Genomic DNA, 12,273 nt, shown 5'->3' on the forward strand with positions numbered 1-12,273 from the left:
ATGTTCATACCAGCATCATTCACAATGGGCAAAAGGCAGAAACACCCAAGTGTCCGACAACAGATGAATGGATAAACAAAACGTGGTATATACATACAATGGACTATTATTTAGTCATAAAAAGGGATGGAGTTCTGATACAGGATACAACATGGACAAACCTTGAAAACATTATGCTAAGTGAATTAAGCCAGACATAAAAGGATACATATCATACGAGTCCACTCACATATGAAGTTCCTTGAATAGGCAAATTCATACACAGAAAACAGAATTGAGGTAACCAGCAGTAGGGAGAAGGGAGGGTTAAGAGTTATTGTTTAATGGGTACAGAGTTTCTGTTTGGCATAATAGAACAGTTCTGGAAATAAGCAGTGGTGATCATCATATTAACATTGTGAATGTACTCAATGCCACTGAGTTCTACACTTAAAAATGGTTAAAATGGTAAATTTTATGTTATGTATATTTTACCACAATAAAAAAGGCAACTTCAACCCTATTAAGTGACACAGAAAAGAATGATGTTAATTTTTTTTATTTACAGTATGTAAAAATATGCCAATATGTGTGATTTTCTCCAGTGTGAATTTTCTAGTACTGAAGAAACAGCAAAGGTGAAGAACCTAAGTGCTACAATGACAAACATAATTTTCTTTTAAAAATGCTCTCCAATGTGTTTGAAAGGAAACATTCTAAATCAGCAGCAAATGAATCCTTTGTCTAAGTGGGAGAGATTACAGGAGGTTCTTTTTTCCTCACTTTTCTCTCAACTTCTCTAATGTGTGCATACACTGCTTTTGGTTTAAAAAAAGAGGTTTCTTTAGACACAAATGCCTTTCATCCTGTGAAAACACTGTGTGGACAATAAATAGAAGGAAGGAGTGGGGCACTGGGGGCATAAGGAGGAAGTGCACAAAAGGACTCTGCCCTCACAGACCCTCCTCCACCATCACATGGGGAAGTCTTCCCGGAGGTGAATCCTCTGATGCTGACACATGTTGGAACTGTGCCGGAAAGCCTTCCCACATTCGCTGCACTTGTAGGGCTTCTCCCCAGTGTGGATCCTCCGGTGCTGAATCAGGTAAGTGCTCTGGCTGAAGGCTTTCTTGCAATCATTGCATTTGTAAGGCTTCTCTCCATGGTGTGATCTTTGGTGGTGAATGAGTCTGGAACTGTTGTGGAAGGCCTTCCCACACTCACTGCATTTGTAGGGCTTCTCTCCCGTGTGTATTCTCTGATGTTGGATGAGGTGAGTACTCTGGCTAAAAACTTTGCCACAGTCATTACATTCATAGGGCTTCTCTCCAGTGTGGCTTCTCTGATGTTCGACAAGTTTGGTTTTTTGGATGAAGGCTTTCTCACATTCGTTACATTTATAGGGTTTCTCTCCAGTGTGAATTCTCTGATGTTGGATAAGATTAGAACTTTGGGTAAAGCCTTTGCCACATTCCTTACACTCAAATGGCTTCTCTCCAGTATGAGTCCGACGATGACGGATAAGGATTGAGCCATCACTGAAGGCTTTCCCACAGTCATTACATTTATAGGGTTTCTCTCCAGTGTGGATTCTCTGGTGATAAATAAGGGAAGAATAAGCGCTAAAGTGTTTCCCACATTCACTACACTTGTAGGGTTTCTCCCCAGTGTGAATCCTTTGATGCTTCATAAGGTTGGGTCTCCGATTAAATGTCTTCCCACACTCATCACACCGGTAGGGGATCTCCCCAGAATGCATCCTTCGGTGATTGATGAACTCACAGCTCTGGCTGAAGGCTTTTCCACACTCATCGCACTTGTAGGGTTTCTCTTCACTATGAAGCCGCTGATGCTTGACAAGGTTGGCACTGTACCTGAATGTTTTCCCACAGTAACCACAATAATGCAATTTTTTCCCAGTAAGAATTTTCTGATCTTCTTTAACAATTAAGCTTGCATTGAAGATTTCCCCAGAATCATGAACTATGTTAGGGTTTTTTGACCTATGTACACGTTTATGGTTATTGAGGTATGATCTCTGCTCAAAACTTTGCTCACATATATCGCATTTGTGAGGTCTCTGATCGGGGACAGGGCTTGACCCCAACCTGAGGCTTCCCCCAGACTCCCAGCTGCTCTCCCCGCTGGTCAGTGTGACTGGCCTGGAGCCTCTGTGTTCCACTGGCTTGTCCAGGCTCCCCTCCAACTCTCTGACATGGTCATGGGCTTCTCCTGGCTCAGGACCCTGGGGAAAAGTCCCCCTGAGTTGGTCCAGTTCTTCCCCATCAAATGTCTCCCCTGAAGTCAACTCCTTGTACTCAGTCCTGGTCCCACGAGCTGAAACAACAAACATAAGATCTAAGGGCCTCCTGTTCTCACTTTGGAAGGAAGACATGAAGATGCTGTTAACCACTTGCAGGGTACCAATTCAATCATCTCCAATGTCACAACAGCCTTGCAGAGATGAGAACCTGGAGCTCAGAGGCTTAAAGACCATAACCAGGGCCACAGAGAGAGCATTTAAACATAGGCCCAATAAACTCTAACCACCACACCCTTCCTGCCTGCCTAAGACTGTAGGATACCTGTCCTCACTATTGCTGAAGGGACAAAAGACAGAGGCTTCCTATTGCTATGAAAACCAGAGAAAGGAGGGACCCCAAAAGTCAAGGAGGACAGTGACAAAGAAACCAAGGCCAAGCAAGTCTAAGCCACCCCAAAACCCATGGCTGGAAAACCAGCTGCCTTCCTCAGAGGGCAGACGGCCAAATTCACGCCAACCCTGTAGGAAGACAGTGAAGCACACACAGGCTGGGCACCCTGGCTCTGCCTAGCAAGACACATCTACTCCCAGGGTTCTCCCTGGGGGCCTGAGGGACCACCTGGGTGAGCCATCAGCAATTTAAACTCAGGACACCTAGGTGGAATGCTTCTTGATGCCTTTAAATATCCATTCTTTCCTTCATTCTTGCCTTTAAACACCAAGGTCTCCTGGGTGGCCACTCCCCAAGACTGAGTGGGCAGTGACAAGTACTCAAGTGGGGTCTTGCCACGTGGCCCCTCAGCAACTGACACCAGCAGCCATACACACAATTGATCAATCCTGGCCCCCATTTGCCAGTTGAGTGACCTGAGGCAAATTACCTACCCTTCTGAGCCAGAGTTTCCCCATCTGAAAAACAGGGGTATGGCACTGGTATAAGAAGGAAACAGTTAAACAACAGATTGACCATCAAGCACTCAGCCCAGCACCCAGCACAATGAGGCTCAGATGCAAACAACTCATGATGGCCACTTTCATCACTGCTCTCTTCCCAGTCTTGAGAGGGCTACCACAGGTGCTGAATACCAGGGTCTCCCAAGATGTGCAGCAAACAGAGCTAGCTCACTGAAGCAGGAGTGTATGCTTGACCCACTGCTTTGGAAGACAGTTTGGCAGCACAGTCTAAAGCTGATCTATGAACATCCTATGATCCAGTGACTCCACTCCTTGGTACACACCCACCAGAAATGCATTCTGTATGCCAGAGAGATATGTTCATGAGGATGTCCACAGCAGTTCCTGCACAACAACTGCAAACCGGGGACAACCAAATGTCCTCCACAAGTAAAAGGGAAAATAAACTGTGTTCACAAAATAGAACAGTATCTGGCAAACTACTATTCCTTCAAACATGAGCAATTCTTACAATGTTCAGCAAAAGATGCCCTGCAACTCCAGAAAGAAAAAAATCCAAAGGGGCCAAACAGCCTCTTATGATAGGAGTCAAAAAGAAGGCCCCTGTGGAGAACAGTGGGAAATGACAGAAGAGGCCCAGGCGGCTGGCTCCTGGGGAGCCAAAAATTCTGTATTTTGATCGGGAGGACGGTTTATCACAGAAATTCACTAAGCTGTACACCTAGGGTTTGGCCCATTTCTTTAAGTATTTATATCCAAATAAGCAAATTTACAAAAGAAAAATTAAGTCCTTAGAGCCAGAAATTCCCTCCTAGGACCTCATTGGACACATACAAAAAGATGACTATCAGAGCTGTCCATGCAGTGACATTAGATAACAACCTTCTGGTTGGCACTTCTACTGAAAGCATGATCAAGATTCATGTGCACAGAAATGGAAACACATTCAGTGAAAAGTGGGTGGCACAGCAGAGCACAAGGATCATTCCTGAGAAGCAGTGGTATCCATATAGGGGTATAGAAAGGGACAGAGGTAGAAAAGGAACGGCAGGGAACATACTAGAATACAACTGTGTCTGGGCAGGTGATGCATGTTTTCTGACTTTCCCATAATAGGTTAATTTAGAAGAAGAGGGGAATGAAGTGGTATCTCTATCACTATGGTCTTGTCCTCTGACCCTCCTGGTAGAGCATAAGCTCTGGAGGGCAGGGCCCTTTGGGGTCCTGCAGGCTCTAACCACCTCTCACAGCACTTCTGGTCTGCACCCACTAGCCCCCTCTACACCAGCCCCGCCTGGAATGACCTTCCCTACAACACTGCCCCCCACCACCACCTTTCTAGAAGATTCTGCTTAAGAATCTCCCCACCAAGGTGCCCAGGCTGATAGAGGTGACCCAGGCTTCAAGAGAGGCTACTCCCAGGCCTCCCAAGCTAGTCCTGATGCATCTTCTCCCCAAAATCCTGAGTCATTAACCAGACATCTTGGAACCCAACAAATGCTCACTCAGCGACTGAGTTGGGGGAGAAGATCCCCACACGAACCTGAGCTGTCGACTCTCAGGCGCCCTCTCCCTGAGGTGCCCTGCACGTCCAGGACCCATGGCTCGTCCCCTCGCTCCAACTGTGAGATCACCCCAGGCTTGGGACCTGCAGGTCCTGTTCCTGGGAAGGAGAAAACGCCTGGGGTTGGTACCAAAGACACAAACCTGCACCCAGGCTGTCTTGCCCTGGGGCTGTAGAGGGACGGGAAAGGCAGAGGGGTGGTGGAAGTCTGGACTCCCTCTGGAGGGGGCTGAGACTGGGCTGGCTATGGCCATGAAGATGAAGGTCTGAGCACAGGGAACAAGAGCTCAAGGGCTTCCTCTGCCAGGAGGCATGGAACTCCCCCTGGGAATCGGTCTGACTCAGACCTGGGGGCAGGGTGGGGCCTGTCTCCTCTGGGAGCTCAGAGGAGAAAACAGCTGACTGAGCAGGGTCCCCTCCTCTTCTCAGACCAGGTGCCTGCCAGGGAAAAGGGTCAGCACTGCTGATCTCTGGGCCCAGGGGGTGAGGCCCCCAGCCCAGTCTCTGCTGAGCCCTCAGTCTCTGGGAGGGACTGTTCCCAGAGTCCTGGCAAGGGGCCTTACCCAGTGAGACTAGGTTTCCATAGGTCTCCAGCATCACATCCCTGTAGAGGCCCCTCTGAGCAGGGCCCAGACGGCCCCACTCCTCCCGGGAGAGGAGCACAGCCACGTCCTCGAAGGTCACCTCGGCCTAGAACAACAGGAGCTGCTGCAGCCCAGGTATGACCCAGGGTGGGCATTGGGGGACAGGGGGTAGCAAAAGGATGCTGAAGACAGCAGCACAGGGGGCGACTGCAGGGGGCTCCCAAAGTCACCCCTCCTCTAATGTCAGCACCCCATACCAAAGACATCTGACAGTGTTTGCCAAGAAAAGCCTCGGGTAGAGACCTCACACTTCCCAGGACACTCACCTGGGGCGGGACAGACAGGAACAAGGCTGCCATTGCCTGTGCCCTTGGCTTTCTGGGGGCAGTGGGCAGGAGCTGGTCACTCAGGTGCTGAGGGAACAGAAAGGAGCATGTGGAAGCCCAACCTGGCCCCTTCCTCCACAATTCGAGCCACTTGGTGCTGCCATAAACAGTCTTGCCTGTCATACCCTCATTGGCCCTGCCCCACCCACCTCAACCAGGGCATTGCTGGCTTCCCAAACACAAACTCCATTCCCTGCCTGGGGCTGCCCTCTCCAGTCCCACCCCGACTGCCCACTGCCCTCAGGTCATCTATCCTGCCCCTCGTCCCTGGCATAACTAAGTTGTCTCATTTAGGAGGAAAATAACAATAATCACTCACTTTGTATGTTAGAAAAAGACAAAATGTTAAGGGTTAAGGAAGAAAAGGAGATTAAAAACAATGGAAGGGGCCGGGTGCGGTGGCTCACGCCTGTAATCCTAGCACTCTGGGAGGCCGAGGCGGGAAGATCGGTTGAGGTCAGGAGTTCGAGACCAGCCTGAGCAAGAGCGAGACCCCATCTCTACTAAAAATAGAAAGAAATTATATGGACAGCTAAAAATATATATAGAAAAAAATTAGCCAGGCATGGTGGCACATGCCTGTAATCCCACGTACTCGGGAGGCTGAGGCAGAAGGATTGCTTGAGCCCAGGAGTTTGAGAGTTTGAAGTTGCTGTGAGCTAGGCAGATGCCACGGCACTCACTCTAGCCCGGGCAACAGAGTGAGACTTTGTCTCACAAAAAAAAAAAAAACAAACAACAACAAAAAAAAACAATGGAAGACATACAGCAAAGACAATGTATAGAATATAAAGCCCACAAAATTAGCTGAAATAAGCCCCAATAAATGAGTAAGAGTAGACTCACCTGCTAGAAGCACATGCCTCATTAGATACACATGATGTATGTATGTGGCCTAAAATAAAATAACACACAAAGGCTGAATATAATAAAGACAAACCAGACAAACACTAATTAAAATAAAGCTGTTGTCGCTATATACCTTTCTGTAACTTTAAAGCCTGGCTTCTTCCCTTCAGTGTGGTGTTTGTGAGCTTTATACATATTGCTGCATGTGGTTCAGCTACATTTATACCAATCAAAATAGAATTAAAAGCAAAAATCACTAATAGGAACAAAAAACAACAATGTATATTAATAAAATGAAAAGTCCAGCAAAACCTTGTAATAATTGTAAGTACATGTGTGTATCTATCAAAGAGAAACTGGCAAATCCTCCTCTTTAAAAAAGTGAATTTTTTTTTTTTTTTTTAGACAGGGTCTCTGTCACCCAGGCTGGGATGCAATGGCATGATAATAGCTCACTGTTACCTTGAATCCCTGGGCTCAAGCCAGCCTCCTGCTTCAGCCTCCCAAGTAGCTGGAACTACAAGTGCATACCACCATGCCCAGCTAACTTTGTTTTCCTTTTTCTTTTTATAGAGATGGGGTTTCACTATGTTGTGCAGGCTGGTCTTGAACTCCTGGCCTCAAGCAATCCTCTGGACCCAATCAAGAAAATCTTGTACTTAAAACATACAGCATACACATTTTTCAACATACCCATAGAATATTACAAAAAACACACCAGGCCTTACGTGGTGGCTCATACCTATAATCCTAGCACTCTGGGAGGCCAAGGCGGGAGGATTGCTTGAGCTCAGGAATTTGAGACCAGCCTGAGGAAAGTGAGACCCCATCTCTACTAAAAATAGAAAAATTAGCCAGGCGTGGTGGTACATGCCTATAGTCCCAGCTACTCAGAGGCTGAGACAGGAGATCACCTGAGCTCAGGAGTTTGAGGTTGCAGTGAGCTACAATGATGCCACTGCACTCTACCCAGGGCAATAGAGTGAGACTCAGTCTCAAAAAAACAAACAAACAAAAACATCACATACCAGGCAACAAGGAAAGTTTCAACAAATCCAAAAGGCTGATGCCATTTGGCAAAACAATGTCTGACCACACTGTTGTTATATTAGAAATATATGATAAAGCATGGTGGTGTGCATCTATAGTCCCAGCTATGTGGGAGGCTGAGGCAGGTTTGCTTGAACCCAAGAATTTGAGGCTAGAGTGAGCTAAGATCTCGCCACTGTACTACAGCCTGGGCAACAGAGTGAGACCTCATCCCTACTCCCCACAAAAAAGAAAGAAAAAGATATATTTGATAAAAACATACACTCCAAAAATACATAGAAATGGAAACTAAAGCGGAAATAGAACCAAGGCTACCTAAAGAAAAATGTGCATCCTTAATGCACTTAAATTTTAACACAAGAGAGACTGAAATAAATGATCTAAGCATTCAGCAAGAAATCAAATATAGAATAAGAAAGTAATTCTGGAAAGAAGATTAAAGAAAATAAAGGCCGGGCGCGGTGGCTCACACCTGTAATCCTAGCACTCTAGGAGGCCGAGGCGGGTGGATCACTCAAGGTCAGGAATTCGAGACCAGCCTGAGCAAGAGCGAGACCCCATCTCTACTAAAAATAGAAAGAAATTATCTGGCCAACTAAAAATATATATAGAAAAAATTAGCCGGGCATGGTGGCGCATGCCTGTAGTCCCAGCTACTCGGGAGGCTGAGGCAGTAGGATCGCTTAAGCCCAGGAGTTTGAGGTTGCTGTGAGCTAGGCTGATGCCACGGCACTCACTCTAGCCTGGGCAACAAAGTGAGACTCTGTCTCAAAAAAAAAAAAAAAAAAAAAAAAAAATGGTGTTGCCAGTACTGGTTTTCCATAGGAAAATAAAATTAGATCCCTGCTTTCTATGGTACACAAATACATATTTCAGACCGGTTGAGACCTAAATGTTAAAAAAAAAAAAAAAAGTCTATAAAGAAAAAGACTTTTAATTTGACTCCATCAAAAAGTAAAAGCCTTGGCTGGACACAGTGGCTCAAGCATATAATCCTAGCACTTTGGGAGGGTGAGGTGGGAGGATCGCTTGAGGTCCGGAGTAGGAGACTGCTGTGAGCTATGACTGTGCCACTGCACTCCAGCCTGGGTGACAGAGTGAGACTCTGTCCAAAAAAACAAAGGAAAGAAAGGAAGAAAGAACGAAAAAAAGGAAGGAAGAAAGGAAAAAGGAAGGAAGGAAAGAAAAGGAAGAAAGGGAAGAAAAGAAAACCTTCTGTATAAGACACCCCAAAGTTAAAAGACACATTGCAAAATGAAAAGATATTTGCAAACATATGTAACAAATTATAAATATACATAATATATTTAAACAAACTTTCAAAGTAAGAAAAAATCCACTGGAATTTTTTTAAAAGGCTGCTCGCTTTTTAAAAAAATGAACACAGGACATGACCAGGTAAATCAAATAAAGAAATAAAACTTGTTCAATAAACATTTGAAAAGACTTCCAATGTCATTAAGAATTGGAGAAATGCAAGGTAAAACAAGACTTCTCTCCACATAGATTTGCAAAAATGTAAAATGCTGTATAATATCAATTGTTGAGGACATGAGGAAACATGTCCAGTAGGACTGTAAACTGGCACAGACACTCCGGAAATGTCTGGCACTACCTGGTAGAGCTGAAACTCTGTAAAACCTCTTAGACAACAAGAAATCTAATTCTAAGTATGTGCCCTACGGAAACTCTTGCTAATGCACACAAGAAGAAACACAAGAATGTTTGGACGTCCCTGTGTGAGGAAAAAACTTTAATGTCCATCAGCAAGGTCACCGTAGTTGAAATGAATATACATCAATGTCAAGCAGACAGAGCACAAAGTTATAGGGTTGAGTAAAATTGTCAGGCATAGAATATCCACATTATAATATGTATATAGATTATTAACACAGAGAAACAATATTGGCTGTGCAGGGGTATAAGAAAATGAGCTGAAAGGATGTTGGTCAGATACTGGTCAGAATAAGGGTGCTTCTGAGGAAGCGAATTACTTTAACAGTAATGTTTTATTTCTTCAAAAAATAAACAACTTGAAACCACTGTGGCAAAATGAGAACTGGCAATCGTTTGCTTTTGTTAACCTAGTCTCTGTACTTTCTTTAAAAACGTATATTAAAAAGCACAGGACAATAGGAAAGTAAGACTTCAAACCTTGAAAAACAAGAAACAAAAATTTGGCTGCTTGGCTGCGGGGAGAAAAGCCTTGAGTGCCACAAGCAACGAGGAGGGGAGGGTGGAAAGAAGGTACATCCAGTGGGATGAGCATTTTGGGAATTCTGGTTGCTAAAGGCAAAGAGAGGGGTAGTATGTGCAGGGGGGTGGGGGGAAATGGAAAGGAATAGTGACAGAGAAGCGAGCCCAGCTTCTTAAAAGTTGACAGGAAAGAGGGGAGTGGGCGACTGGGAAGGGGAGGGCCTCGGCTCACCAGAAGAAAGGGGTCCGGAACGTCCCGAACTCAGAAGCGACCCAGTGGGGCAGAGGACCGGCATGGGACGTGCGAGGGGGAACTCTAGAGCAGCGGAGAAGCCGGGTAAGAGACGACCCCGGGCCAGAGAGAGGTGGACTGAGATGGAGGTAAACTGGCGTGTCGGGGACGAGGAGACCAGTCAGGGCTTGGGGCCTGTGGGGACCCCAGCGCGGGAGGTGTCTTTCATGGCGGGGCGAATCCCGAACCGGAGCTTCGCGGGAGGGCCGGGCGTTGGGGCAAATCGTGGGGAAAGCTCTGCACTCCAAACCCGGAGGCTCTGCAGCCGCTGCCATCCACACCCCAGTCGGGACCACTCACCTCAGCGTAGCAGACGAGCAGCCACCTGACCAAGACCCGTCCGCCTGCTGGCCCAGCCAATCGAGCCCGAGCAGGAAATGACGTCAGGCCGACCCCCTGCGTCCGGTCCCCGCAGCTCCGTTCGGGCCGCTCTGGGAAGCGAGGACGGGGCGTCTCCGTTGTCCGCCTGCTTGGCGCGAGGTAGCTCTGGGGGAACTCGGCGATGTTGCAAATCGGCAACGCCGCCACTAGGTGGCAGTCTGAAGCCGACCCCCGAGACCTCAGAACCCATGCAACCAATCGAAGATTAACGAGTTACCGTATTTCCCCTTTTCTGAGAAATTCTCTCCCTAATGAGCCACAAGAGGCTCCACAAGCAAGAAAGGATAAGGCCCTTTACAGAGAAAGGCAGCGGGAACCTCACCCTTTCTCAGGGCCAAAAGCAGTTAACTAGTCCAAGAAACCTGTTTTAGGAATTAACCCATTGCCCCCCACCCCTAACCTCTGTAAAATGGGGCCCTGTGTCCACTCTAACTAGAGAGAGGGTCTTCTCAGGTGTCTGAGCAGCTTTTGGAGCAAGCCCTCCTTGATGGTCCGTCCCTAGACCAAGGCCTGAACCCACTTTGCCCAGAAGGGAGCAGATAATCAGTGGCAGCTGATGGCAGAGACAACCATGTCTCGTGCCATCCCAACACCTTCTTTGTAGATACCCCACCACCCTTCAGGAGGAAATGCTGCTGTCCTGCTCTACCTGTTACCTGGGACCCTGGGCCAGCCCTGCAAACGACAGAGGATCAAAACCAGGTCTCTGCCCTGCTGGGTCACTGCCTAGCTGTGTTGGGTACCCAAGGACAGGTAGGGCCCACACTAGCAGGATCAGGAAAGCAAGACCAAGAACTAGGAGTAAAAATGGCTGTGGAGCATGAGAGCAAGGAGCCACCCAGCAGCCAGTGAGGCCTCATAGTGACTCCACCTACAGCCACACAGCTTTAGTTAATCGGTTCTCACCTGCCAGGCACTCTCCAACCAGTGCCCCCCCACCCCGGCCAGTCTTGCTCCAGTTCTGCCATCCAGCCCTGTGTAACACTGTCCCCACAGTTCACAGGATTGCTTTGCCAGCGTAAGTGAACTTCTCAGTCTGAAAGCACTGATAAGGCTCACATCAGATGCTGCCTGGAGGGCATGCAGCCTGTTGTGCTTAAGGGACAAAGAACCCACAGACAATGGCCAAACAGGAAGCCCAATCATGGCTTGTTCTCCCATAGCTTCCCTTGTTTCTAACCTGTGGTTTCTAAGGAATCTGACAGCAGGGAAAAGTCATGACCCTCTCACCTACTTTCTCCAAGTGCTCAAAACTAGTTAGTGAATGAAAGTTTGAGGCCTCTGATCCTGGTGGGTTGCTCTACCCCAGTGCAAGGAGAGCCATGTGCTATATGGCACGGGATTCAGGGATTCCGGGGGTCAAAAAGTGGATTGATCTAGTGGAAGGGCTAAGTGCCAGCTTCCTAAAATCCAATGTGGGGCTCTAGGTAGGATGATGGATGGACTTAGAGGTGGTCTGGGACCCCCCCCCCCATACATATAGTGCATTTGTCCATTCCTCTGTTCAGCAAAGTCAGCCATTCGGATGTGTACTGGGACCAGGGAGCCCATACCCATTATTACCAGCCTCAGCCTCACTTGTCACTACCAGGCTAGAGAAAGAGGGAGGACATGAAACTCAACCCAGAGGGAACAGTAACCAGAACCCTTCACTCTGGCAGTGACCACTCACTCCCCACCATGGGTGGGGGAGATACACATGTGGCCTGTTCCCAGGGACCAGGCCAGCCACAGCTTCCCTGGCCTGGACAGGGTGTCTGTCCCACTTTCCTCCATGCCCCACCCACAAGCTCTCCATGCAAGATAGGTTGACT

General features: G+C 47.5%; 1 protein-coding gene across 3 annotated transcripts; it reads right to left on the reverse strand.

Moving 5' to 3' along the window:
* Positions 1–577: 577 nt before the first annotated feature.
* Positions 578–10,416, reverse strand: LOC138381542 (zinc finger protein 34). 3 transcript variants are annotated; one of them, XM_069465840.1, is made up of 6 exons: positions 10,379–10,416; positions 6,538–6,586; positions 5,632–5,718; positions 5,285–5,411; positions 4,701–4,820; positions 578–2,316 (listed from the first exon to the last, which is right to left on the reverse strand). In XM_069465840.1, the coding sequence occupies exons 3-6, from the start codon at positions 5,662–5,664 to the stop codon at positions 953–955; spliced, it is 1,644 nt and encodes a 547-aa protein (XP_069321941.1). In that variant the 5' UTR covers positions 5,665–5,718; positions 6,538–6,586; positions 10,379–10,416; the 3' UTR covers positions 578–952. The 3 variants fall into 3 exon arrangements, with proteins under 3 accessions (XP_069321941.1, XP_069321939.1, XP_069321940.1); XM_069465838.1 differs by lacking the exons at positions 6,538–6,586; positions 10,379–10,416 and having other exon boundaries at positions 5,632–5,945; XM_069465839.1 differs by lacking the exons at positions 4,701–4,820; positions 6,538–6,586; positions 10,379–10,416 and having other exon boundaries at positions 5,632–5,945.
* Between the last annotated feature and the right edge of the window lie 1,857 nt (positions 10,417–12,273).

The sequence above is a fragment of the Eulemur rufifrons genome, chromosome 3 (genome assembly GCF_041146395.1).
Source record: "Eulemur rufifrons isolate Redbay chromosome 3, OSU_ERuf_1, whole genome shotgun sequence".
In the NCBI taxonomy this organism is placed as follows: domain Eukaryota; kingdom Metazoa; phylum Chordata; class Mammalia; order Primates; family Lemuridae; genus Eulemur; species Eulemur rufifrons.

What these genes read in the sequence shown, in the direction of transcription:
- LOC138381542 (XM_069465838.1), bottom strand. Translation starts at nt 5,814, where the DNA reads ATGACAGGCAAGACTGTTTATGGCAGCACCAAGTGGCTCGAATTGTGG. An exon ending in TCCTGTCTGTCCCGCCCCAG is followed by an intron (nt 5,412 to 5,631) that starts GTGAGTGTCCTG and finishes CTGTTGTTCTAG; the next exon opens with GCCGAGGTGACCTTCGAGGA. An exon ending in CCTGAGAGTCGACAGCTCAG is followed by an intron (nt 2,317 to 4,700) that starts GTTCGTGTGGGG and finishes TTGTTGTTTCAG; the next exon opens with CTCGTGGGACCAGGACTGAG.